Raw genomic sequence first — 25,832 nt, 5'->3', positions numbered from 1 at the left:
CAAGTGGGAGATGAGGGATTTTGTCACTTACTAGCCCCAGAGAAAAGCAGCAGTGGCCCAGCTTGGTAACCCACAAAGATGAGCCATAGATCAATTATCCTAGTGAGGACTCAAATTAGAAATTCAAGTTCAGTTCATTAAAGGTTGTGTGGGGATGCAAACAAATGAATGAAGTGATACAAGCAGTAATAAAAAAAGGTAGCAGCCACCTTCTAAGAACTCCAGTGCAGACAGACCTGCAACAATGCAGAGAATTAAAAGCATCAATACAGCCTCAGGCTTCAGAGCTGTAACTCTTTATTTGCACAAACAAGTTTAAAATGAGATACAGAGTTGTAAAATAGTGACTGGCACATCCACTGTATAATAGAAGTAGCCAAAACATGAGACAGACAAAAGTGGCAACTGACAGTTCCTTTAATTTAAAATATATAAAAGAATATTCTATTGAGGAAAAGTCACTGCTTCTAGAACTATTGGCTATGGAAAGACCAAGCTGTGAATAAGGCCACTGCTTTAAGTCCCACAAAACTGAAGAATAAAATGACTTGTAGAACATGAATACAAAGCATAGCTCAAAAACCAACTTGATTTTTGTATGAGCAACAGACACACATCCAGCTAGCTACAGTGAGATAAAAGCATGAAGTCATTTCCTGTAGCACTGTTAATCTCAGTAACTCAGGGCACCAAAAAGAAGTCAGTTTGCAATGTTTTCTTTTAAGTATGTGTTGGCAATGCTTTCTTTTAAATGCATGTGTTACATGCTCTAGGTCCTTTAATTTTTCTAGGAAGCTTTTTCAGGGGCACATCAGATGTCTTGGCACAACACACCAAAGTGAAGCAGTCCTTTTGTTCCCCAGCAGCAGCTGATGGGTCTGGAGGGGCCTCTGGAGGTCCCCTTGTCCAGCCCCTGCTCAGGCAGGGCCCCTGCAGTGTCCCTGTCCCTGGACAGACGGGGTGCAGCACGAGGGCTCTGCAGCCCCCCTGCTCAGCTCCCTGCCAGTGAGCACCTGCACTACAGGGACCCTCAGAGAGAGAGAGCTGCCTGAACAGCCTTGCCTCTTAACTGAGAGCTGTTAATTGCCTTCAAACGTGCTGAGAAACCAACCTGCTCCTCCTGGTGGAAGCACAGCTTCATCCTTTAGGTACTGCAGACTCTGTATCTTGCAGCCATTGCTCTGGATAAACTTTACCTTCTTCACTTTCCTGTGCCTTACCCCTAATTACAAAAATCACTTCATTATCAAAGCCTGTAAAGTATTTTAGCTATTCAAAATAACAGTTAAATAAATGCCCTGGTTCATGATGCATGAGAAAACTGAGTTCATTCTACCTGTTACAACCTACTTGGGGTCTGTATCATTGCAGAAGACAGGGATGACCAGATCCTTACCTTGGCAGATTAGGCACAGTAAATAAAAACATAATTCAATCCTTTTTGCAGTCTTCTAAGAGGAGGTTCTGCTTTTGTCTGATGACTGCAGTCTGCAGAGGCTTTAGTCTTGATTATGCACCTTGGCTTCCAAGCTCACCATGTGCCAAGGTGGTGTCCTAAGAAATGCTTTTTTTGAGAAAATGCTTTTTTTGCTTTTTTTTGTTTTGTGCTAAACATCCTACACAAGATTATGCCTTGTGAAAATTGTGAAAATGAAATGCAGGTAACATTTTGGGCTTCTGCTCTCTCCATGGGCCATGCCCAGAAGAGCTTAAAAGCACAACAAACTTCAGCAGCACATGGATTTGGTGTGGCATGGTATGTGTAGAGTGTTTCCCTTTTGTGACAAACGTTCAAGGTGTAAGCTTTCTGAACAGAACCTCTGCAAAAGATCCAGCTTTTCTTTGAAGCCTTCTATATACAGTGAACTGTTTTAAACATTTAACTAACTCCTTCAAACAATGAGTGCATGTTTCTGCTATCACTGTCGTTGAGGAGCTCACATTCTCACCTTCCTCTTCCTCCACTCTGGCACAGTATCTTGCTAATTAACCAAAGATGTGCATGGAATCTTGCTAATTAAACAAAGGAGGCTGCTCAGGCTGCTGCTGTTGATATTCCCATCAGCTAAAACTGCAGCTGGACCTTGAGGCTGAGGAACCAAGGAAGTGAAGCGTTGTCACCAAGGCACTGAGTGCAGCACAGGATGCGGGAAGCGGATGGGCCAGGGAAAGCTCAGCCAGAGCTCAGAGCTGGATATGGGTACACATCTGCAAGGAGAAAAGGAAACCTCCATTACACAGGCCTAGCCCTGCTTCTCAAGTCCCTGCTAACCTCAGAGCATGACCACCTTCTGCCCCAGTCACACTGAGTCACATCAGGATTCAGCTGCTCGGGGTGGGAAGGTGGGATCACTGGAATTTGTTTCTTTTTCTGAAGCACACCCTGCAAGGGCAGCACTGCTCTGTTAACAGGCACTACCACACCAGCCCTGGCAGGGCAGCACTAACTGCACTCCTGCTCAGGGAACTCCCCCACAGACCCCAGCAGAGGCACTACAGGGATACCCCTTCCTCCCCTGCCATCTCTCCTCCACCTGCAAGGCACACAGAAGAAGCTTTGCTCTCCTGTTCTTCACCCTTCTCCCTGCAGACACGTTGAAAAACAACTGCTGGCAATCCCAGTCTACCTCCAGATCACCAGTTACTCCTGTGCTTGTGAAGAGACATGTTGTCAAGTGTTTGCTTAAATATCTGAGGTATGTCTCAGATGGGGGGACAAGAAAAGGCAAAAGGAAGTCGTGGCTGACCCCGGGGGCTCTGGGCTGGCTCCTGGCACGTACCACGGTATCGATCTCGGCGGGGCCCACCATCCGAGACACCTCATCAAACTCCTCGGGAGACATGGGCAGCAGGTTTTCTGGAGACTGCAGCCTGGAAGGGTGCCTGGTGGACAAGAGCAGGGATTAACTGTCACCAAAGCAATGAGGCACAGCTGGGTCACCCTGCCTGCCTCCGAGGCCTGAAGGGCCACTAGCCAGGCCTCTTGTGAGGAAGACCAGGCTTTGTAAAGCCAGCCTGGCTTTAAATGAAAACTCAGACTACTCAGGGGTGCACATCCTAACCAAAGAAGTCCAACAAGTCTTTGAGAATGTGCTTTGCAAGAAATTATTTGCCTGTACAACCGCAAGTTTCTACTGTTTTTACCTAAAAATGGTGTTTTGAACACAGCAGCACATTAATGTGTTGTGATCAGATTCTCAAAGAGGAAACACTTGACTGGGGCACCTACAGCTTAAACAGTATGAAGAGACATGAACTACAGCTAAAATCTTATAATGAGTTCTCAAAAATCCAGCATTTTTGTGAGAACTTACACTTCAGATACAGAGATTAACTCGGTCTTGATGTAGCCAGTTCCCTTGGGACCATCCAAATCCATTGGCTCTGGTGCTTCAAGGAGAGAAAAAAAGCGTGTGGGTTTTTTCCTTCAGCAAGTTTACGTCACATTTTCACCTTTATTGTACCAAAAATACAGCCTATGACCCAGATAATGTGCAAGTCTCCCTGTCATGCATTTTACAGCACTCTGGTTAATTTATTCCATTTTTAGTCAGGTTTTCCTGTTCTCCTATAGAAAATGGCAAAGAAACCCCTCCCATAACCAGCCATGGTTGGGTCTTTTGGTGAGAGCCTACATTTCTGGAACAGTTCACAGGCTCACCTGACAGCCAGTGACAATTAGGGGTTTCAGTTTTTGGTCTGATTAGGTCTCATGTTGTGCCTGTTTAAGACCAGACCTTTTCTTAACCTATAAAGACTGGACGGGCTGCCAAGGCATCCAGGCCAACTGCTGCCTTTCTTTCCTGTGCACTGCCCCAGCAGCTGAGGAACAAGCAGACAAGCTAAAAGGCACGAGCCCCACATGGCACACTCACCCTCCTTGGGCCTGGAGTAGTACTTGCCAAAGGCATTGTCCTTGGGGATGTTGGGGTACAGGAACCGCAGCGGGTTCTCGGGGATGTTTTCGGCTGCCATCACTTTGTAATTGCGGATGATGTCGGGGAAGGTCACGGCAGAGAGCTCCTTCTTGGTGTAGGGCTCCACTGAGTGGAACTGTGGCTCTGCAGAGGAGAGAAGCAGCAGTTCTTAAAGTTGGCTTCCAAGTTTTTTTCTGACAGTGTCCAGAAAAGCTGCAGCCACTTCCAACAAATTCAGAGTTCACATGAGCAAAAGCCTTGCCTGGATGACACCTATGGTGCTGCAGGAAGTATTGAATGCCTGCAAAGGGAGCAGAATTGTCCTGTGGGGTAGGGAGGCTGGGGGGACAGCACACACTGAGGGCTCCTGGTGTGTTTTGTATTCAGAATGACTGGTGGGACTTGTCCATGGAAATTTACTCCAATATTTCATTAAGTAATTTAGGTTGTGCTGCCTTTTTAACCTTCTTCCAAATTATGTAATTCAAACTCTGCTGCCTATTAGGGAGTTTGATCCAAATACACCTCTTGAGGCTTTTATGAATCATCAGGAGAGACATTTAAGCCTTCCTGAATGGTCCAAATACTATCAAGCTTCTTTGAGCTTTTGGATGCCTCAGAAATGAAGGCAGCCAAGGGAAAGAAGCACCTTTCCGTACCTCAGCAGTTTCTCTTCCACCTGCTGCTGGTTTTGGGCTCATCAAAGTGAAGTGTCAACAGCTGCCCCGTGCTGAGGGGTGGGGCTGTGTAGTGAGTGTGATAACAGCAGAGCCCTGACGGGGTACAAGGGAGGTTTGAGTTTCCTGTAGCTGTGATACCTCCAGGCTTCCTTAGGAGAGGATGAGAAACTAGTCCAGCTCACTGAGGAAACAAGCTCTTCATTGACCCACTTGGACAAGGGGAGGAAGGAGAACTACTTGGAAAATGAAGTGAGTACATAATTTATCTAGGGGGAGTGTGGGAAGGAAGGAAAAAAAGCTGCATTTGGGCTTGGAAGGAGATGCCATTGTCTGTGTACTAAAGGCTGGGGGAGAGCCTAAGGAGGCAGGGAAGACAATCTGGGCAGTTTTTCCTTTCCAGCTTCCAAGGCAGAAGCAGAACCTGGGAAGTGCTACTTGTCCTAGCTGAAACCCTGATCAATTGATTGTGTGGTTTGAGTTACCCCAAGTATGGTGTGTCCCTGCTATTGCTTGTGCCCTGCTGCTGCCAGGGCTGTTGTGCTGGTCCTCAGGGTGGAGGAGAAGGGCATAAAGACTTCTTGTTCTGATGCAAGCAGGTCAGCAAAGGTTTCCTGTTGCTGACTTACCATTCTGAGATTCCTCTACCCAGGTAAAGGTGATTGCTCCCTCCCTGCTGCTTTCACTGAATCTCAATAAAAATGTTCCTGGGCTCTGGTCCTTCAGCAGAGCACGTTCTCTCTCTTTGCTGATGAAGCCCATAATGCAGCTGTAATGTTGAAAAGGAAGAGCTGAGTTACTCCCCAACATAAAAACCAATCTGTGCTGTGCTAGCTAGGACAACTAAAAAGCTTTCCTTCACTTAAGAGAGCTGAAGCACTGGTGAAAGCCTCACAGAAGGCTTTGTCCTGTGAACAGCTGGCAGCAGGACTGACTGGCTGCAGTCAGGTGGTGATTCATGCCTGCTGGCAGCTGTGAATTACCACAGCTTCCCTCAGCACTCTCACTTCGGCCTGGGGGCTTAGACAAATATTTTTCTGCCCTTGGAACAAAAATGATGGTCCATTTTGCTGTCAAAGCTGGGCCTAGGGAGCAGAAGTGAAGTTACATGTGTGTAACAGGGTAAGATCCCAGCTAGCAGTCAGTCTTGGGTTCAAAAGAATGCTAAGGAACAGTTGTTTCTCCTTTTTGGCTGATGAAACAGACTTTGCTGGCTGCCAGATTAGCCTCTTACAGGTATGGGGTTTGCTTTGGGCCTTGAGCTTGTTTTCTACAGGAACTGTTAAATTTTTGTGACTTATTCACTGTGCTCAGCAAATCTTATTGCATAGACAAGGAGGCTAGTGTGGTAATTTTAAGAGATTGATGGATCTGGACAGGTACTGGGGAGGGAGTTTTCAAGTCAGTACCAGGGTATGACCCTGGCCAAGTCCCAGCTACTTGGTTTTGGTTGGTTTGTTGCTTGGTATTTTGCTTTTGTTAGCTTTTTTTTTTTCCCCAAAGGTTTTGTCTGTTTCTTATTCCTCAAAATACTCCTCAATAATGATCTTTTGAGTACTATGACTGTCCTTGAGTGCATTGAGTTAGGGAAAGTTGGCTTTGCACATAAAACCCCCAAACAATCATAATTTTGCTTAGAGTTTCAGATGCAGTAAGCTGCCCTGTTTTATGGGGTTTGGGGGTTTGATTGGTGAGTTTTGTGTTTGGTTTGGTTTAAATGCCATGCTTTAGGTAACAAATGTGTTCAGTAGTCAATGTCCTCTGTGTAAGGGAAGTCTTCTGCCTTCCTATCTCTCAAGTATGAAGAAAGGCAAGTGTTCCTGAGGTTGTATTATTTACTCTTGTATACCAGGGGAGTCTCTGCTATTCAAGTCTGTACCAAATCCATATGTAATCCCAATCCCAGAACTGCCACTCTGCTTCAGTAATGGTGACAAATATTCCCACTGCACTGCAGCAAAGAAAAGGGGAGGTTTGGGGCAGGGAAACAAGGCTTGTACTGCACAGGGCTTTGACAGAACTCTTCTGGAGCTGGGGGGTAAAACTGTGAACCTGATTGTAGCAAGGCAAAGCAATCCTGCTGCTGTAGATCCTGCAGAAGTGTGAGATGCTAGGATGCTCCACTGTGAGGGTGCTGCTTGATGAGGTTTCATAATGTGACTAAAGCTAAAACACAGGATTGTGACTTTGGATAAGCCTAGTTTGGGCAGAATTACATCCGAAATTGGAAATCCCAGAATGAAAAGTTTACTAAAGCAGTATTAAAGGGCAAATAGAACTGTGTTCCCATCTGGCAGAGTCCTTCTAATTGGTAATACTCTTAAAAATAAATCAGTGAACTGCCAGGTTCTGGGCCCACAGGCATTCTGAGTCTGGCTGCTGCCACCTCCAGGCAGCTCACAGTAACTCTCTTCGGGCAGGGAGTCTGGGTTTTGGGTTTTTAAAATGGATCTCCCTACGACTTGTACTTTCTTGTGCTTCAGTTTTTCTTGGCTGTGTTCTAGGATGTAGGAAGAACTGACTTAGAGTGGGAGCAGAGGCAAAACAGAATCTAATCTAACATTCAAAGCCCTGCTCTGTGACTTAAATGGGACAACTTGGTGATCTGATGTTCTTGCTTTTAGCAGTTGCCTCCTCAAAGGACTCCTCACTACTAGAATTCATTTGCTTCAGATTTTTCCAGTTTCAAGATCCACCCTCTGCACAAAAAACCTCCCAATCTGAGGGTGCAATTGGTAGCCTAAAAGTGAAGTCTGAGGCAATGACCACATCTTACCCATCATTCCAGAGACACAGGAGATGTTTCTTAATAAGCTCCAGGATTCCCTCAATCCACAGCCAAAAGGGGAAATTTTTATCATTTATATTTTCCTGAAATTCAGAATATGGAAAAGCAGGGATGGGAGGGGGGAGAATAGGGATAATGAGACATGAGTTAAAATAAAATGCCTGTCTGAGCCTCCAGTACCCACAAATGTGTGATCCATCACCTCTCACATGTGACAACGCTGGTCTAAGAGCAGATAAAAGGCTCTTGTTCCTGCCTGGGTGCTATCCCTATTGGAGCTGTGGGACATGCAAACCCATGCCTCTGGGGTTTTTGACTGGGCTAGCTAGCAGAAAACCTTAGAGACACTTTCTCTTGAGACCTGGATCTCAATGTCTTAGGAGGCATCTGTATCGATGACTTTGCTTGTACATCACCAGAGCCTTGCTCTTCCCCTGGAGTCTGCTCCTGGTTGCTGTGGTCTCCCACTTATCTATACCAGCTTAGGATCTAAAGCTGGAAAAAAATGTGAAGAGTCCTTTAGGGCTGTGAAATTCCATGATGTGGCTTTCTGTCATCATACTGACCCTCTTGGCCACCCTGTGTTAATCCTTACCCTGATCCAGTTTCCCCTGGTCTGGGGAATGTCCTTCACTAAGATACAGAAGAATTGTTCATCTTGGTTTTTTTATTTACATTTTCTGTAACAGTCAAAATGGAGAGCTATTCTATTGATAGCAGCTGCATTAATAATAATGGAGATGCTGTGTTTGAAAGACACTTTTTTTTCCCCTATGGAGTTTACATGGATCAAAAACAGTCTCAAAATCATCTACTCCTTGCCATTACAAGCTCTTTTTCCTCCTGCTGCTCCTTTAACCTCACCACCAAAGCCTCCCATGACCATGTAAGGTCTAGAATAATTAGGATGCTACTAGAAAAGTAGGCACCTTGGGGGGGGGGGGGAAAACAACCAAAAAAAGCCCAAACAAAGTCCACAATAAAGCAAGATGAGATCCCTCTTCCATCTCAGTTTTTAAAACTGTGTGCATACCTTGCAGAATCTTGTCCAAGGAATAAGGCCATCCTGAGATCCTCCAATTGTTGGCCCTGAACACAATAAATTTAACTTCAGTCATGTTCCATAAGTTACCTAGTAAGGCTAAAAGTACTTAGCAAACCAAGTTGTGAGTGTTAATTTGGAAGGCAGCTGTTGGACTGAGAAAGAAAAGGAAGGGCAGGCTTCACAGGTACTGCAGGGGAGGTTGCCAAGCTCCCCTCTGGGAGGTTTTAGGATACCCCAACCTGTGTGAGCAGCCCTTGTGTAATGGGAACCAATCCACCCTGACACATTTCTGTGCTGTGCTCCACCAAACACTTGCCAGCTTCAGAATGCTTCCAGGAAGGAAACTGAATCCTTACACAGTTCTTGCCAGCACAGCAAGAAGACTGCAGCCCACAAGCTCCTCTGCAGGCTCAGCAGACCCTGCAGCATCTCTCTAAGATTAAGCACTTTCCTACCTTAATTCTGGTGATTTGCAGGATTTTGCCCCAGAAACTCTTGACTCCTAAGTCTACCCCAACCCGAGATTGATCTTATTCCTGTTGCAATTGTTTCCCTCAGCCTTGTTTGTATGTCCACAGTGTTTCATAACCACATCCAAAGCACAAAGAAAAGTCCTGTGCTGGGCCTACTGTAGCTGGGAGCTTTGCAGACCCTGACTGTAGTCAGAGCCAGATTCTTCCCATTCAAGATCATGCTATGGCTTCCCATAAATATGCTTTTCTCTGTCATTTTTCTAAAAATAAACTGGGTTAGGAAGCTTGTTACTGATACTGCTGGTGTTAAGAGATCAAGATTCTGTCAACTTTCACATTGCAAAACCAGCAGCCAGGTTGTGCCCTGGCACCCTGCTGGTTCTGTCTCCTTGCACTGAGGAATCCTGCAGATAGTGTTCAGCAAGCAGGATTTTTGTCAGCTCTGTAATATTTTTATCTATAGAGATAAGATTTAAGTAGCAACCCTACCAGAGCTCAACATAACCCCTGTAGCTCTGAAATGAAAATTTGCCACAGAAATATATCACTGGTCTCTTTATGTTGGTTAATTAAAAAAATAAAATTCTTTTCCTTGTAGAAATTTGAAAAGGAATCGAATAAATTAACAGCTTTTTGTCAGATCTTATGTCTTGAGGTTATTAGAGAGTAGAATGCTGTACTTGCCACCTAGACACACTAATCTCCAATGCCTTTAAATATAATTTTTTCCCTGAAACTTAAAGCTGATGAAGTATACTGAATCAATAGTATTTTTCATCTAGAGTCTACTGTGCAAGAATCAGTAGCAGTGTAAAGTGCCCTGCCTCTTCAGGCAAACTGCAAGGAGTTTGGAAACAAAACCCATGGCTGATGAGGCTTTTATTAAGGACACTCATGTGGGAGATAATTCATTTTGATATTCTTTAGCAGTTTCATAGTATTGCATGCTGATACTGCAACTGTGTTTATGCAGAGTGAATCCCCACTGTGGCTGGGGGCATGCATGCATGAAGTTAAAATGAATGGAGGTGGATTAAAAAAAAAACCCAAGAGATGCCAAGAAACATCCACTTCACAGACTGACTAAATGTGAGTATTACTTCAAAAGGCAGAATTAGGCCCAATCTGTGTTGCTGTAATGCATAAAACTCCCAAGTTAGAACAGCAGATTTTTTTCATGATGTGATCTCACTTTCAAACTCTGCCATACTGAAAAGTAGAAAATGCTTCATTGCTACAAAGTTATATTGTAGGAGGAGGAAAGCTGTGAGAGGAAAGGAAAACTTAAAATGGGCTGCAGGAAAAGATGCAGACCTAGCTGTAATTCAGATAGGCCATCTGTGATGAAAGCAGATCTTACCAAGAAGCTTCTCCCCCAGCATGCTCAGCTGATCTGCATTAAGTCCTCTCTTTGTTACAGAAGAAAACTGCCAACTCAGAACATCAGAAAGCTTAGACCACTTTGCACAAGGTGGATTCAGAAAGAAGGACAGGTTCTAGAATGGAAGAAAAAAATACAAGCTACAGTTAACAAACATTAATTTTGGAATGCCACTTGAATTTTTGTATTGCCCAAACAAGCTCCAGGTTTAAGAATGGATGTCAGCTTGCAACAGCTCTGCAGAAGCAGGCAGCTGTACTTCCAGGCACTCTTTACCAGGAAAAGCAATCTCTGGGGCTCTGGATAGGTCTTCTCCCAGCAGGCAGAATTGCTGGATCACTCGAGTGCACCATAATTGAGTTCTTGAATGTTAATTTGGCTTCTCACTGTGTGCTGTGTCTCCTGAATACATGTACACTACCCTTATGGTTTCAAAGCTTGCTCTGTTTAGGTCAGGGAAGTCACTGCTCCTCTCTACACCTGACACTCATTATGAGTTATGTGCAGAGCTAAAATGCAGCAGCCACTTGCAAACAATGCTTGAAAATTAGACATAGTACCTGATAAAACATCTTTTTTTCTTGCAAATACCTTGGGATCAGTAGACAGCATGTTGAACCACAAGATAGAAGCCCATCCACTGGGAAGCTGGCTCACATTTGAGATCACAACAATGGGAAGGGATGTGGTCTGAAAGGGGCACAAAAGGAAACATGTCAGGTTACCCTGCACTGTTGCCACAATCCTCCTTGAGATTATCCACGCACCCATTTCTGTTTTAATTCCCTGCTTGCATAATCTTGGCTTTTTCTATAAAAGTTTGTATGTAGGGGAGAAAGTATGATGAAATAGTGGAAAGACTTGGGTGATTTTTGTCTAATAAAGACTTTCATTTAGTGTCAGTTTAGTGTCAGTGCTGGCACTGATAGTGACAGTAGAGTTCACAGCAGACTGCTTCTGAAATAAATGTAAACTGATAACCAACCCTGTGGTTTGAGCCCTCTGGGTATCAGACATTTTGCAAAGCACATCTATTCTTATTTACCCAGAAATCTGACAGAATTCTCTCTCTGTGTCTGTACAGAGTTGTTGTGAAGTGTCGTTCCCATAATTTGAAATAACTGAAAATATGTGATATCCCAGTACTTAAAAAAAACCAAACTAAAAAAAAAAAACCCAACCAAAAAAAAAAAAAAAAGAGAGAAAAAAGTTAAGATTGTCAGCACAAGTGATATACAGGAACTCAAGTGCATCTGTTTGATCTAAGACTTACCTCTAGGTCTATTACCAAACCAGGCTGGCACAGCTGTGTCTCAAAACTCAGAGAGTGAAGCTCTTCTGTTACAATCAGAGGACCCTTCAAAAAAAAAAAAGTAAGAAAACTTTTCAGGGACTGAAAGTTCCTAGGGTGAAGTAATGGGGCTTTATCATGAGGAAAACCTTTTTCTGCCCATGGTCACATGCTCTAAACCTCAGCAAGAGCCTAGAGGTAGGTCAAAGTCAAGTGACATTGCTGACATCCTAAAACTGCCTCTCCAGGCATGTTTTTTGGTTTTTTTTGTGACTACTACCTGTAAGTCACAGAAAAATCTGTGCTTGCCAGGAAGCCCTGTTAAAGGCAGATGCCAGTGTGGGAGAGTCCCTCACTGCCATTCTGGCAGCAGCTCTCCTTGCAGTCTCTTCATACATGGATCACTCTGTAGAAACACTGAACTCCTCTCCCATCATCTCTCATCCCACGTGTGTCTTCATGGGTCTGAGCAGAGAGCATTGTATTAAATGAATGCCTTGTCAGTATTATGCAAAAACTTTACAAAGGAAAGGTTAGTGCTGCTTACCTCATTGGTTCTGCTCCCTGCGTTCTTCTGTTCTTTCAGTTGCTGCAAACAAACAAAAAACCTGTCACTTGTTTATGGCAGCCACAAATGGAAGTGGTAGAGTTCCACCTGTTCAACTGTATGCAAACCTGCTGCACTAGTGTCTGATTTTATTTGGTTCTAAACTGTGGGAGCCAAAGAATTAAACTGTAGGGAAGTACTACCCTTTTTTAAACTGTTCATGTGTGAAAAAAGATATTGCACAGTTATGTTGCAATGCCTTTATGCAGGAAGCCTTTTAGGAAGAGAAACAGTATGAAATCAGGATCAGATGGAATACTGGTTTATCAAAGTACCCCTCTGAATCAGATGATAAACTCTAGACAGCCTCAGTTCTGAACAATGAAGGTAGAGTTCCATGTTCCCTGGTTCTGGACTTGCATTTTTCCTCTCCTCCTGCAGTGATGGAACCAGAGTGTTCCCTCACAATCTGCAGATCAGAAGTGCCCCATAGCCTGCCAAAGGCACTGACTCTCTTGCAGCTGCACACTCTGACAATTTTCATCTTCCAGCTTCAAAGCTCTTTAAACTATTCCAGACTTCCCTACCTATGGACCTTCCTCTGAAAGGCCCAGCCTTTCTAGGCTTTTTTAACTTCCTTCTCCCAAGAGCCCATTGCAGCATAAGCTGTATGGCAGCAAATACTCTTGTTTGCATTTCTGTCCCTTTTTCAGTGACAAGCAATCACATTTTGATTGGTTCTGATTTTGAAACAGGCAAAAAATATTTTAAAAAGGACAGAACAAAAAAAAAAGAGAGATAATCACAGTTCCCCTTTACACAAAAAAATGAATAATGACTTCAATAACAAAGGCAATTTGTTCCCTTCCTACCATGCTCTACTACAAAATTAAGTGGCTGTATCAGTGACAGAAAGAAAGAAAAAACCAACCCCCTACCAAGTGCCTGAATTCTGCTGCAAGACTTCCATTAGTAGATTCTTCCATGTTCATTACTTTTGTGTTTGTTCCCAAAATATTAAACTTCCTGAACCTACACAAAGAGAGAGAAAATGTAATTAAATCTCATTCATTGAAAGAACCTAATGTCAATATATCAAACTCTGATGCCACGTACCCTTTGACCGAGTTCTTCTCAGTTACATCTCTGTCAAGAAAAAAAAAGACAAAATAATCTTTTGAAGATTCTGCCAAAGACACAGAAAATGTGCATGTTTTAGTAGCTGACAGTGCTGACTGAGAACTGGTAAAATGCTTTTGTGAAATTCTTGTGCAAAAGATGAGGCAATTTGTTAAAGCAGTCAAAATAAATATTGTGCTACACAGCCTGTGTTTTACTGAGGCTTGATATTGCTATGGGGGCTTTATAATCAAAAGAAGTACTTTCTTGTATTATCAAGATTTTAACTCTTGCTCTGAGGAAAAAAATATAGCTCTGCCACTCTAAATCTGCTTTTAAACTTGTTGGATAAATTGCTGCATCACTTGAATTGATTTTCCCAGCACTTGGGATTTTACTGAGTTGCATTCTATCTAGTGCATTTCTCAAAGACTTGCATCCCACAGCCACAGAAGAATTCTTTTTTACTTACTTACTATTCTATGCAAGTTTCTGGACCCTAGAGTCATTTCAAGCGAACAAAATTACTTGGCTGAGAAGACAAAAACCCACTTGCTTTCTTGAAAGAACAGTCCCTGTCATTATTTTGGACAGCCTGTCACAATTCTTTCCCTGCCCTTGAAGTAAGTGCAAAACTCACCTGAACTCCTTACAAAATACAAAAGATTGGTATTAATCTGTTTCAACTGCTGTAATTTTTTTCTCTGATTGAGAACATGTCATGTGTTACAGGTAGGCAGATTATAGCCCTTATTCAAAGGCAGCTTGAGGATAACTATATTCCTTGCTAGACTCTACCCAAAAAGTAAAGGATTCTAGAGATGACTGAATTATGTGACTAGGAATGGTGGAGTCCAATTCCACACTGTCACCTCATGCTAATCCAGATGAAACACCCCAGCAGAGTGGCTGTTGCCCAGGTGCTGCCCCATGTCTGATTTAGCAGTAGTGAGCTCTTCTCTGTGGAGCTGATGGTGAGAAGCTGAGGCCATCTGCACTTTGTGACATGTCTCTGGTGGCAGAGAGAGATTTAGAGCAAGGGAATGGGTAAGGAAAGGGGAAGGATGTACCTGCTGCCATGGAGAACCAGCCTGCTGCTGGCCTGCTCAACACTTCTAATGTGACTGCTCTTGGGTTTCTGAGTGTGGGAACTGTTTACCATTACATAAAAGGGATGAAATAAATGCAACATACTTGTCAAATAAAACTTTCACTTTCAAGTTGTAGTTCAGTTCCTGCAGTTTCACCAGCAATCTGGAAAGAGAAGTATTTTTTTTTTTTTAGCATCAGCAATTGAAAAATATGGGTTTTCTTCTATTGTGTTGCTTACCACAGATATTTCAGCACACTTGGGACCCACATGGAGACTCCAAGCTTGCTCCATACCAGACAGCTCTTAGAGATAAAACTAAATGGGCAAATGAGTTACTCTTTGGCATGACAAAGTGCTCTGCATGTGTCTTCTTGCTGTTTGGTTGAGTTTGTTACACACTTGGTACACCCCACTTCTGGGACAGGGTAAAAGCTGAATGTGAGTAAAGTTCTGCCAGAAGAAAAACCCTGCCCCTGGCACTTCCCTCGTCCTGCCTCAGCCCTTGGGCTGCAGGGCAGGCTCTGCAATCCTCTGGGCTGCAAGAAGCCACTGACAGGAAAGCCTTACCACAAAAAAGGAACAGGGAAAGGGGAAAACATACCTCAGCTTCACAGTGAACTGCACTCCTGTCTTCAGAACTAGTGGCCTCTGAGGATGTGTTGGCATGCAAGGCTGCCTCTCTACCACAAAGGAGCTATGGGAAGAACAGGTTAAAGGCACTATGGTTTATCTGTACTGCTCTTAAATAAGAAACCATATAAAAGTGAACTTTAAAAGAATGCTGATTTACCAGTAATACTACAGACTTGATTCACTCAGCTTCAATCTACACAGAGGCGTGTGACTCAGTTCCTTTCAACTGTTACAATGGGGCTAGAAATAGTGATTTTTAAAGTGTTGGCTTTTCTGCAATACATTGATGGCTTGAGGAGGGAGATTGCTACATCACACTTGCCTGAAATCAAACAGCAAGGAAACACTGTGCTGCAATTAGCATGGTGCAAGTGAGGAGTGTTGTTTGCCACTCCCAGGGCTTCCTGAATACTTACACTGACAGTGCTGTGTAACAACACATGCCCAAGGCATGCATACACTAGCAGGGGATTTGATGAGGGACAGGTCAATGAAACAAACTTCTGGGGCTAGCCTGTTTTGATACACATCAAATTTTTATCTACTGTGTGTTTACAGAATAGGTTTCTGATCTTATGTGAGGCAACTACCAGCTACAGTAACTTGCATCAAAAAGGTGGTACAGAGGCAAGGCTGGCCTCCCTGTGCTGGAGGCCAAGATGATGTGTCCAGTGACAAAGGCTTGGAGAATCTAGTGTGTATCTTTCTTGGGCACAGCTTGATGCAGATTGTTTCTTGCCTCTCTTCATGTGAACTTTGAAGCTTGAAGTGAGAAGTGGACGAACAGACTGAGAATTTGACTCTGTAATCAATGTGTACTGCAGCAAAGCTCCTGATAACTTAAATAATGACTGAGCATAAACCCTTTCCATAGGCCTGAACCTGTAGAAATCCTAGATGAGGTAAATCTCAAAACCAGTAATTCAGTTTAAAGTTTGACCAACTTGGGAAAACCTTGGAAAATGAAAAGATACTACGTAGGAAATACTGAGGGAATGGTAGGGAAGGTGCTCTTCATCTATTTATTTATGGTAACACCCAAAAGATCCTTATGGTCTATTACCTTTGGATGAGCTGCTGAAAAAGCTTGTGTGTTAGGTCCTGCAGAAATTGTTTATTTTTTGTGATGGGATCAGGGTCATAGGTAAATTTCTGTTCCAGTTCCTCAAGCTTCTTGAGCTGCTGACGAACTTGCTGTAGACTTTCAGCCACAATGGTGAACCTACAATTGACACAATCTTATTACTTTCAGCACTTTTTTACAATGTACTAGTGCAGAGGCACCAGCCAGGTGACTGTCCCTGAGGATGTGGCAGTGCCTGGAGTACACTTTGTGCTCAATGGAAATGTGGTGAGGTAATAAAATGAATACAGTTATGCTAAGACAGAATGAAAAGGGATCCTATAAATAATCAGTATATTTCCTAGATGTGGTGCTCCTTCATAACATGGTTTAAATGTGGTCTTACAAAAGACTTACCAGGTCTGCAGCTGGTCAAGGCAGGCATTGGGGGGCCCACCAATGCAAGCTGTCTGCTGCCTGTGCTTCCACTCCACCAGCTCATTGTTAATAAGGGCAGCCTGTATGCGCTCTGTGTTCTGCAGCAGCTGCACTATCTCCTTCACCACATCCTACACAGAATATGAGATTACCCTGTTCATTACAAATACTTCACACAGGAGAAATAAGTACTGTTTTAGCTAGTGCCCTTCTGTTTTGCAAAACTCTGCAAATATCTCAGTTGAATGGATAAATTAAAAAAACTTTTCTACTGCTAATTTATGTCAATTCAATGAAAATGAACGTGTGCTTAAGATAAGAGCTGCTGACTTCTGAAAGAAAACTTGAATGCTACCTTTCTCTTGCGGTCCAGTGATAAGAACATCTGCTGGAGATTCAGCTGCTCTTTCTTGTACTCCTCCTGAGACATACTATTGGAGTCATGTTCTGTAAAATAAGTCCAAATTGTGAATATGAGGCTGAAGGACTTCTGAAGGATGGGTGGGGGAAATGCTGAGGTGAGAAGGGGATAAATACAAAAAGCAAGATTCTGGCTTAGTGCTTCCCTTAGTACCTTCTGAACATGCCCTGTTCTAAGGGATAGTCAGCTCTGCCAAGCTGTGTTAGAAACTAAAGCCTTTTCTGCAACAAAGCATTCAACAACAGAGAACTCTTCAGTGGAACCAGCATGGACTCTGTGTGTTTCCCTTGATACACAAGAGCTACAAAACCTAAAGCTGGTTTGGCATTTGTGAAACATCACTAATTAAGTGCATGGTTGAATGGTCACAGAGCCTACAGGGTTTGCTACTTCTAGTGGCAAAGGGATGAAAAGGGCAAAGGAATGCTGTGTTAACAAGGAGACTCTCTTACTTGGAACAAAAGACATGCAGAAATTTAGGTATCAGTGTGAAGCAGAGTTAATCAACAAGGGACATTACCACAAGTTTGGCTGTGTTATCATTAGGCTCAGTGCCCTGACATAGAGAGCAGTTTACTCTGACAAACTATATACAATAGGGGATGTCTTTGAAAAATGACTCACCTCTGTTCTGCAGGGTTTTACATTTGAAGTCATATTCATCTTGCAAATCCTCTAATGTCTTGATGTCCTGCTCCACCTCCTGTAATGCAAAAGTGAGGGTGGCCACAATTATTTAATATTTTCAAGTAATGCAAGACTTGATCTGATTAGGAACTGCCTGGTACCAGGCTTGACAGACATGAAGTCCAGTTTCATAGCAATGTCTGTTCCTGGACTAACATTTTATCACCTTTTATACATCCTTCCTCCTTCCCAACTAACTAACTGAAATCTGTTTATTATGAAGTATGGAAACCCTTGTGGTCAAGCCATGTAAGTTCACAGAGAAGAGAACCTAGGCTACAGTGGTAGAACTTGGAACAGCACATAGCATTTTAAACTTTCAAATTCTTATGTACTATTTGGAGAAAAGCTTTCTGTTGTGACTGTATTTATTAAGACAAACATCTATATGCTAAAAAAAGTAAATCTTCCAGTTAGCAAGAAACTGGTCAGTTGTGATTTAAGAGGGTTTTTTTCTGTTAGTTGCTAGTATTTCAGGTGGGTAAAATGCTTTTGTTGCTGAATTTAGACACATGGTACTTCCTGTGCTCAGGAAATCCCTGGTTTATAAACTTGAAAACCCCACCTTACTTTTATTTGTCATTTTATCAAGTCTAATTTTCAGCATCTGCAAATCAACAAACCCTACTGAGAAAAGTTATATTATACTTACTGAAACACTGCTTTTTACAGCCCTGACTTCGGCATCAAGCTCCTTCTGTTTGTCTGGCATCCCAGTCGCAGTGTTCTGTACATTCCCTACTTCCATCTGAGGGAAGAAGCAGAACAAGTCAAAACAGAGTGACCCATTACTTTTTTCATTACTGTAAATGAGTGGCATTTGTTGACCAACAACCTGAGGAAGTATGGCTTGTTCTGATGAATCATACTATAATTTTATAGTATAAAACAAATCAAATTCAGGTGAATTTGAAAGAAACAAAGTATTTATTTTAGTAAAGTGCCAAAGGTCCCCCATCATGGATTAAGGTCAAGCTGTATCGGGCTTTGAGCAACCCGGTCTAGAGGAAGATAGATGATCTCTAAAGTCCCCCCCATTCCAAACCATTCTGTAATTCCCTTTCCCTTTTTGATGACCCACATTTATTGTGTACTGGAAAGGCAGCAGCAAGTGCTTTATGCCACATGCCAGGACCAAACAGCTGTGCTGCAGCTACAGGGGCTCTGTCAGAGTCACACTGTTAGAGCAGCTGCTTTGGACACTGCTGCAAAGGGCCCCTTGTTGAAAGCCTCTGCCCAAGTGCTCTTCCCATGCTGCACATTCAAAGCCTTGCTATAAATTGAGGTATTTCCTTATTGGAAATTAACATGCCTGGTCAGTCATCACTTTATTTCTACATAAATGGATTACAGCTACCTATATATTTTGCATGCCTTTCCCAACGGCGGAATTTTTATTGCGAAACAGTTCATGTAAAGGAAAAAAAAAAGGTGAGAGGCTGGATAACAGATGATGAAGGAGAAGATATGACTTTACCTATAATTCAGAAGAAAGAAAAGGGCTTCACTAAAAAAAACACCCCAATACACCACCAAAATTAGAAAGAAATACTTGGAGATAACAGGGAAGGAGAAGGATGTATCATTTTTCCAGAGATAGTCCAAAGAAGCATAGAGAGTAAACTGAGTAGTAAAATGCAGAAGAACAAACCTAAAATCTTACTGGATATTTGAATTAAGCACTAATTATTAAAATAAAATCCAATTGGCATATCAGGCTACATCATACTAGAGAGGCATTAAAACAACCAGCATAGCTTTCATGTCACTCGAGGAATAAAAATTATTTCCTGGCCATTTATCCTCCAAATGCTTCATTCAGCAGAAATAAAAAAGCCATGCTGTCCAGCCATGCTGGTACAAATTAGTGTTCTCCAGCTGGTACATATCAGTGCTCTCTCTTCTCTTTTTTAAGGAACCTCCTATTGGGCAGAGAGAGGATAGCCTGTTTCCCCTGCCAGTCTTCATCCACTTCCCTTGCCCCAAACAACAAGCAAGGGAAGATACAACTGCAGCAGCCATTTCAAGACTGTTACCTCATTGCATGCCTGGGCACAGTTCAGTATTTTCCTCTCTTCTTTCAGACAGTTGTGGATGATCATTGCCATGTGTATTGGGTCTTCTTGGAAGTTATCCTAGCATTAGAGACACAGTCCATTGTTCAAGTCCATACACAAAATTTCTTGTGTTTCAGTTACTTTCAGATTGGCAAAAAACATTAGGGTATGACCCAAGTGTGAGTCTCAGGGAACACACTGGTCATAGCCTGCTCCAGGATTACAGGGTGTGATGGCCACAACCAGCTCCAAGAGCGAGTTTCCTCCTTGGCATACAAAGAGGCAGGAAAGGGCCAGAGACATTCCTGGGAGTTGTGGGATACTACCCTACAGTCCTAGAGAGAGCTCATCCCTCAAGAACCACCCTCCCACCCCTTGGTATGGCTGCTGGTTTAACACACAGTCCAGGCTGGAGGCAAATTCCACCTTACTGTTTTACCTGCACACAAAGATGAAATGTGCTGTGGATTGAGCACTGCCCTGCTCTGTTCAGGGTGGTGCTACCCTGGGGGGTTTTCTTTTTCCCAGAGTTCTCAAACTGTAACTGAGTTGATAATTAAACTGTAACTTTCTAACTGTAGCAAATCAAAACAAAAATGGAGCAACACTTGAATTCTGGCTTTTAAATCAGGATTCTCACACATCCTCTGTAAAAATCCCTCACAGCAGGGTAGTTGCTTAGAGGCATTCAATTGCACTGAAAGCAAACCAAGCACATGTATAGATATATAGATAACATATAGATGTGTAGATTGTATAGATAACCCAGGCGTACCTGAAGATTACGTTTGCTTTTCCTTATGTTGTGCTGCAGCAAAAAGTTGTTTTCTATCAAGAACCTACTGAATTGATCATCAAGCTGTGACAGCAGCTCATGGAATAAGAGTGTAGCAAATGAAATATTGTTGGCCGCGTGTTCCCTGGAATCATTTAAAGCATGTTTGGGTTAGATACACTTCCAATGCAAGAACCAAGAAATACATACAGGTATACTTGGTTTTTAATCCCCAACTCCAGTTGTAGAAGATGCAAGCACTGAAATTGCCTTCAAATGTAAGCCAGTTTCATTCTCTTAACTGGCTTTACTTTTCTTGATACAGAAATGTTGCTTCTCTGTTATTTTTGCCACATTCTGTTTAAATTCATTTACTCCTTCCATGCACATCAGGAACCTCAAAGTGACCCTGATGCATGTGCATGCTGTACCACCCCTCAAAGAGAAGACACTCCACTGAAAGTCTGCCAGAAGTTCAGAGTCTTTGAAGAGTGAGAGACTGATGCTACGGAGGTGTTGGAACTCAGGACATCCCTCTGGGTGTCCAGAGTTGCTGAGACCCCTGCCAGGGGGTTCAGAGACCCTGGCACACAGCCCAGAACACCTGTGGGTTCGATTATGACCCCTGGAGCAAACTGCCAGCTTTGTATGAAGATCTGCAAGCCACAGCAGTGTAAGGAGTGTCATAATAAAATTATCACTGGGTGCAAAAGTCGATTTTTGGGATTTTTAGAATAGGGGTTTTGGGGGCAAGATGGAGGGATTTGGGTGTGTCCAACCTTTCTTTTCTACCTCCATCTTCTGCTGTGATGTTGGCACTTTTAGATTGGTTTAGAGTAGAAACTCACTGGTGAGTTTCACAACTCACAGGTGATAGGTACTGGCAAGTAACTGTAACCATGTTGTATGTAGTTTTTAGTATAAAGAGATAACACTGCCCCGGGGACAGGCAGAGTGCCTGGAACTGTCCTGCTGGATGGACCTCGGCAGGGCAGGGGAAAAATTTTTAATAGATAAGATACAATAAACAATTCTGAGACTGAAAACTGAAGAATTCGACTCATCCCTTGAACGTGCAGACTGAAACAGAGACCTTGCATGCATCTCAGGGTCACAGTGCTCTGCACCTTTCGAGACCAAGGTAGTAACTAACTGGTCTTAAAACAGCCACTTTTGCTCTGGGCCACTGAGAACATCATGAGCAAGGACACTTCAGGTATCAGGCCCCCCCAGAAAGCTCTGAAGAGGGGCAAGAGCACAGGCTGGAGCACCCACACAGCTACTGAAGCATCCTAACCAGCAAAAGATCACCCAGCAGCTTGCTTCCCCAGCATTCTGCTGCTGCCTGTAACTGCCCTTCCGAGGGCACTGCTTATCACACCACCCAAAGCCTCATTAATTTCTGGGCTTACCAATCCTGGTTTTCCAGCCACTGTGCCAGGTACTGCCTGATCTCCATAGGAAAGCTGTCATCATATAGCTGGTGTACTTGCTCCAAAAACTTGGAATCAAGTTGCTGGAGTTGATACCACTGAGACATTCTGAGGAAGGGGTAAAAAAAAAAAAAAAAAAGCCAGTGTAAATATTTAAGTAATATTTGGACTGAAGTGGTGAAAAATAACTAATGTGAAGTTTTCATGAACATTGACAAAATTGGAGGATGTGCTGATTTTGGCTGGGATAAAGTTTATCTTGTTCACAGCAGCTAGTATGGGCCGTTTTGGATTTGTGCAGGAAACAGTGCTGGTAAGACAGGGATGTTTTTGTCACAGCTGAGCAGGGCTTACACAGCAGCAAGGCCCTTTCTGCTCCTCACCCCACCCCACCAGTGAGGAGGCTGGGGGTGCACAAGGAGCTGGGAGGGGACACAGCTGGGCAGCTGACCCCAGCTGACCAAAGGGACATTCCAGACCATGTGGCACCAAGCTCACAGAGCTCGGGGAAGAAGGAGGAAAGGGAGACATTTTGCCTGATGGTTTGCCTCCCCAAGCCACTGCTAGGTGTGACGGAGCCTGGCTTTCCTAGGATGGCTGAACTCCTGCCTTTTGCTTTCTTGTGTACATGGCCTTTGCTTTACCTGTTAAACTGTCTTTATCTCAGCCCATAATGTGCCTCACTTTAACCTTTCTGATTCTCTCCCCATCCCACCTTGCAGGGATGGGGGAAGTGAGTGAGTGGCTGTGCGGTGCTTTCTTTTTACCTTTTCCTCTGATTCCATTTTCATGGCATTTAGGGTACTGCTAGTGTTACTGCTCTCTTGCTTAGCAGATATGGAATTAGGACCTGTGTGTTTGATACCTGTGCTCTGCATAACTGAGATCCTGAACGTGGAGTATCACCTTTTGCTTGTGCAGATGTATTCCCCAGCACCAAGAGTATGAGTGAAAAATTCAGAGACCCCTCTAAGTGCCCATTTTCAGTTGCTCTTTGTATCCACACTTGCCTGCTCTGAAAATGGACTACATCTCAAATCACTTTAAATGGAGAAGTACTGGAAAGATGTTTTTTTCTATGTGTTTTAGTTCTCATGATCATAGTTTCAGGCTAAATTCAAGTAACCTGTGCAGCAGATACAGGGTGCTTAAATGAACTAAGACTGTGCAGAACAGCTCCTCTCAGACCTAACACTTTTGTGAGAGTGGCTTTAGCTCTGATGCAGGGTCTCTAGAAGCAGATCACTTAGCCTTCTATGCTGCAGGTTATCAGCTTGTAGTGGAAATGGCATGTAAAAATACATCCAAGGAACAGCCCAGGCTGAGAATGAGTGGTGAGATGCAAATCCACTCACATGATCGCTTTTCAATGGCTGCTTATAAGACCCATCCAAGTGAACAGGGCAGCATCAGGGTGAAAGACTATCTTCTATGCCCCTTCCTACCAAATCCTTTCATTTTTCTATGTCAGTGCCCTCAGCTGCTGAGTGGTGTGTGCTAGGTATGAGAAACAAAGGAGTTAAAACTGTTATGTTTAAAGTGAGGGCTTGGAGGCTTTTGAGTGTGCTTTTCAGATTACAGCTAACACAGCATTTGAGTGTGCTTGTAGCAGTCCCAAAGAGGGAGACCCCACGACCTCCCTGGGCAACCTGTTCCAGTGCTCTGCCACCCTCAGTGTAAAGAAATTCTTCCTCACATTGAGGCGGAACTTGCTGTGTTTTAGTTTGTGGCCACTGCTTCTCATCCTGTAGATGGGCACTGCTGAAAAGAGTCTGGCACCATCCTCTTGGCACCTGCCTTTGAGATATTTATATGTAATGATAAGATCCCCTCTCAGTCTTCTGCACTCCAGACTAAACTGGTCCAGCTCCCGCAGTCTCTCCTTGTAAGAGAGTGCTATGAGGGATCTCCCTCATCATCTTTGTGAGCTCTACTGGACCCTCTCCAGTAGCTCCTGGTGTTTTTTGTACCTGGACACAGCACTCCAGAGGTGCCTCCCTAGGGCTGAACAGAGACGGCTGATCACCCCTCTCGACGTGCTGGCCACCCGATGTACAGGGCTCCTTCCTGGCCCTCCTCTACCTCCTTTCCTGCATTCCCGGGCATCGCGGCCGATTGGGAGCAAAGGGCGCGGGCTGCCGCTCCAGCCCCCGGCCGGCTCCGTGCCCGCGTTCCCCGCGCTCCGGCCGGCCCAGCCGCGGCTGGAGGGAGGGAGGGAGGGAGGAAGGAAGGGACGGAGGGAGGGAGGGAGCAGCGCACCTGTTCAGCAGAGGCTGCCCAGCGATGCTGGAGGCACGGGATCAGCGGGAGCAGCGTCAGCCGTGCTGGGGACAGGGGTCCGCTTCGAGGGCTCCCGGGCAGGACAGGTCTGCAGAGGGTGAGCTGTGGAGAGCGACGAGTTGAGAGCGGATGCGACAGGCGACGGAGGAGCAGGGGTGTCCCTGCCGGGAATGAAGACCGCTGGGAGCCACCTCCCGTCTCCCCAGGTGCAAGGACACCGAAGCGCAAAGCTCGGTGGGTGTGCCGCGGGCAGGGAGCGGTCTGAGGAAGCGACAGCTTTAGTTACACCGGACACTCACCCCGCCAGCCCCCGAGGCGCGGGCAGCGCCAGCGCCGTCCCCCGGCCCCTCACGCCCGCTCCCCTCACCTCGTCTCCGTGTCGGCGCTGCCACGGTGCCGGCTGCGCTCGGAGAGCCGCGCGCCCGCCCGAGTGCGCGTGCGCGGGGGCGGGCCGGGGGCGTTCCCGGGCCGAGGGCGCGTCACGTGACTTCTGGGAAAGGCGGCGAAGGCGAAAGCGAAACCAGAGCGGGGGCCTGAGGGCAGCGGGGCCGGGCCGGGCCGGGCCGGGGGGGCTGCGTGGCTGGCCCGGGGGGGCTGCGTGGCTGGCCCGGCTCGCCCGGCTCCTGGCTCGGGTGCTCCAGCTCGCTTGAGCAGCCCCGGCGCTGATAAACTGCAGGCCGCAGAGCGTCCCTTCCCCTTCCCCACTGTCGCTGTCTCTTGGTCCAGCGTGGCCTTTTTGGCTTTTGTCTGGTGCTTGAAGCCGACAAAGAGCGGGATTTTGAAGCCCAGGCTTCGCTGCGGGTCTCCAGGGTAGTCTGTACCCCCTCCCTCCTCATGAAAAAAATGAAATAGGAGTCTGGTTGGGAAACGTCGTGGCGTGAAATACTAGGGAGCAATAGATCTATGAACATGGCTATGAATAAAAGCTATTAAAGAAGGCAACTGACAGGTTTTATGTTTTAAAATTAGGATCGTTAGAGTGTCGCACCAAGAAAAAGCACAAAACAATCGCTTTTTTTTTACTTTGCGGTTGCAAAACACAGCGAAAACACAAGCACAATTAGTAGAATTATATAAAAGCAGATTTTGTTTTTCCTGGTAGTGTCTCAGCACTCCTTTTTTTGTGTTTTTCCTCCACGCCATCGTTTTGCTGTGTGGAGAACTGTGTTCTTACTCATTGTGACATAAGGACAAAATTCTCACTTTTTTAAATGGAAGGAGGCTTGGGCTGTATATTCATCCTACAGCTAAATTATTCCAGCGTTCCTTTAAAGCAGTGCAATTATCTCAAGGCAGATCATTTCAACCAAATGTTAAGGCCACCCTGTGCAAAAAAATCTGTTCTGAAGCAATAGCAAGAACTGTCATGCCAAAACCCAATCCATGGTGCTGTTCAGAAATTCCAGTTATACTGGAGTTTATACTTGGGAGTCTGGCAGTGTTGCCTTGCATGGAGAGCAGGGAAGAAGGAAAAAGGAGACTGGTTCTCATGCCATGTCTGATCTTGTCTTACATTACTTCTCATGAACTTTAGGTGGTCAGAAATAAAAGGTATACCCCATTTTGTTTGTATTAAGATTGTGAGAAGAGGTTAGAATGAAAAGGCATGCAATAGCTGATGTCAGGGAGGTCATGTTTCCTGCTTTAGAATTCTGTGTTACTGTCTGTAGCTCAGTGTAAGGTCAACCAAGAAGCAGCAAGACTGTTTTTGTTA

General features: G+C 44.5%; 1 protein-coding gene across 3 annotated transcripts; it reads right to left on the bottom strand.

The window, feature by feature from the left end:
• Positions 1–280: 280 nt before the first annotated feature.
• Positions 281–24,567, bottom strand: STAT1 (signal transducer and activator of transcription 1). Of its 3 annotated transcripts, none has more exons than XM_059853420.1 (25): positions 24,486–24,567; positions 24,098–24,220; positions 21,818–21,946; positions 20,406–20,550; positions 19,610–19,708; positions 18,226–18,321; positions 17,511–17,589; positions 16,821–16,912; positions 16,445–16,596; positions 16,028–16,186; positions 14,933–15,025; positions 14,433–14,492; positions 13,236–13,265; positions 13,058–13,151; positions 12,120–12,161; positions 11,555–11,638; positions 10,873–10,971; positions 10,261–10,396; positions 8,416–8,471; positions 7,371–7,465; positions 5,224–5,363; positions 3,876–4,061; positions 3,315–3,390; positions 2,781–2,883; positions 281–2,208 (listed from the first exon to the last, which is right to left on the bottom strand). In XM_059853420.1, exons 3-25 carry the CDS (start codon positions 21,943–21,945, stop codon positions 2,185–2,187), a joined length of 2,268 nt encoding a protein of 755 aa, XP_059709403.1. In that variant the 5' UTR covers position 21,946; positions 24,098–24,220; positions 24,486–24,567; the 3' UTR covers positions 281–2,184. The 3 variants fall into 3 exon arrangements, with proteins under 3 accessions (XP_059709403.1, XP_059709402.1, XP_059709404.1); XM_059853419.1 differs by having other exon boundaries at positions 24,098–24,379; positions 24,486–24,565; XM_059853421.1 differs by lacking the exon at positions 24,098–24,220 and having other exon boundaries at positions 24,486–24,505.
• Between the last annotated feature and the right edge of the window lie 1,265 nt (positions 24,568–25,832).

The sequence above is a fragment of the Haemorhous mexicanus genome, chromosome 8 (assembly GCF_027477595.1).
Source record: "Haemorhous mexicanus isolate bHaeMex1 chromosome 8, bHaeMex1.pri, whole genome shotgun sequence".
NCBI lineage: Eukaryota > Metazoa > Chordata > Aves > Passeriformes > Fringillidae > Haemorhous > Haemorhous mexicanus.
The sequence above is the reverse complement of the archived record's forward strand: the minus strand, read 5'-3'. Positions and strand labels throughout refer to the sequence as shown.

Coding starts and splice junctions, on each gene's coding strand:
- STAT1 (XM_059853420.1), bottom strand. CDS start 21,945: ATGTCTCAGTGGTATCAACTCCAGCAACTTGATTCCAAGTTTTTGGAG. Junction 14,493..14,932: donor CAGTTCACTGTGAAGCTGAG/GTATGTTTTCCC, acceptor TTCTCTTTCCAG/ATTGCTGGTGAAACTGCAGG. Junction 5,364..7,370: donor CTGTGTCTCTGGAATGATGG/GTAAGATGTGGT, acceptor TCAACATTACAG/CTGCATTATGGGCTTCATCA.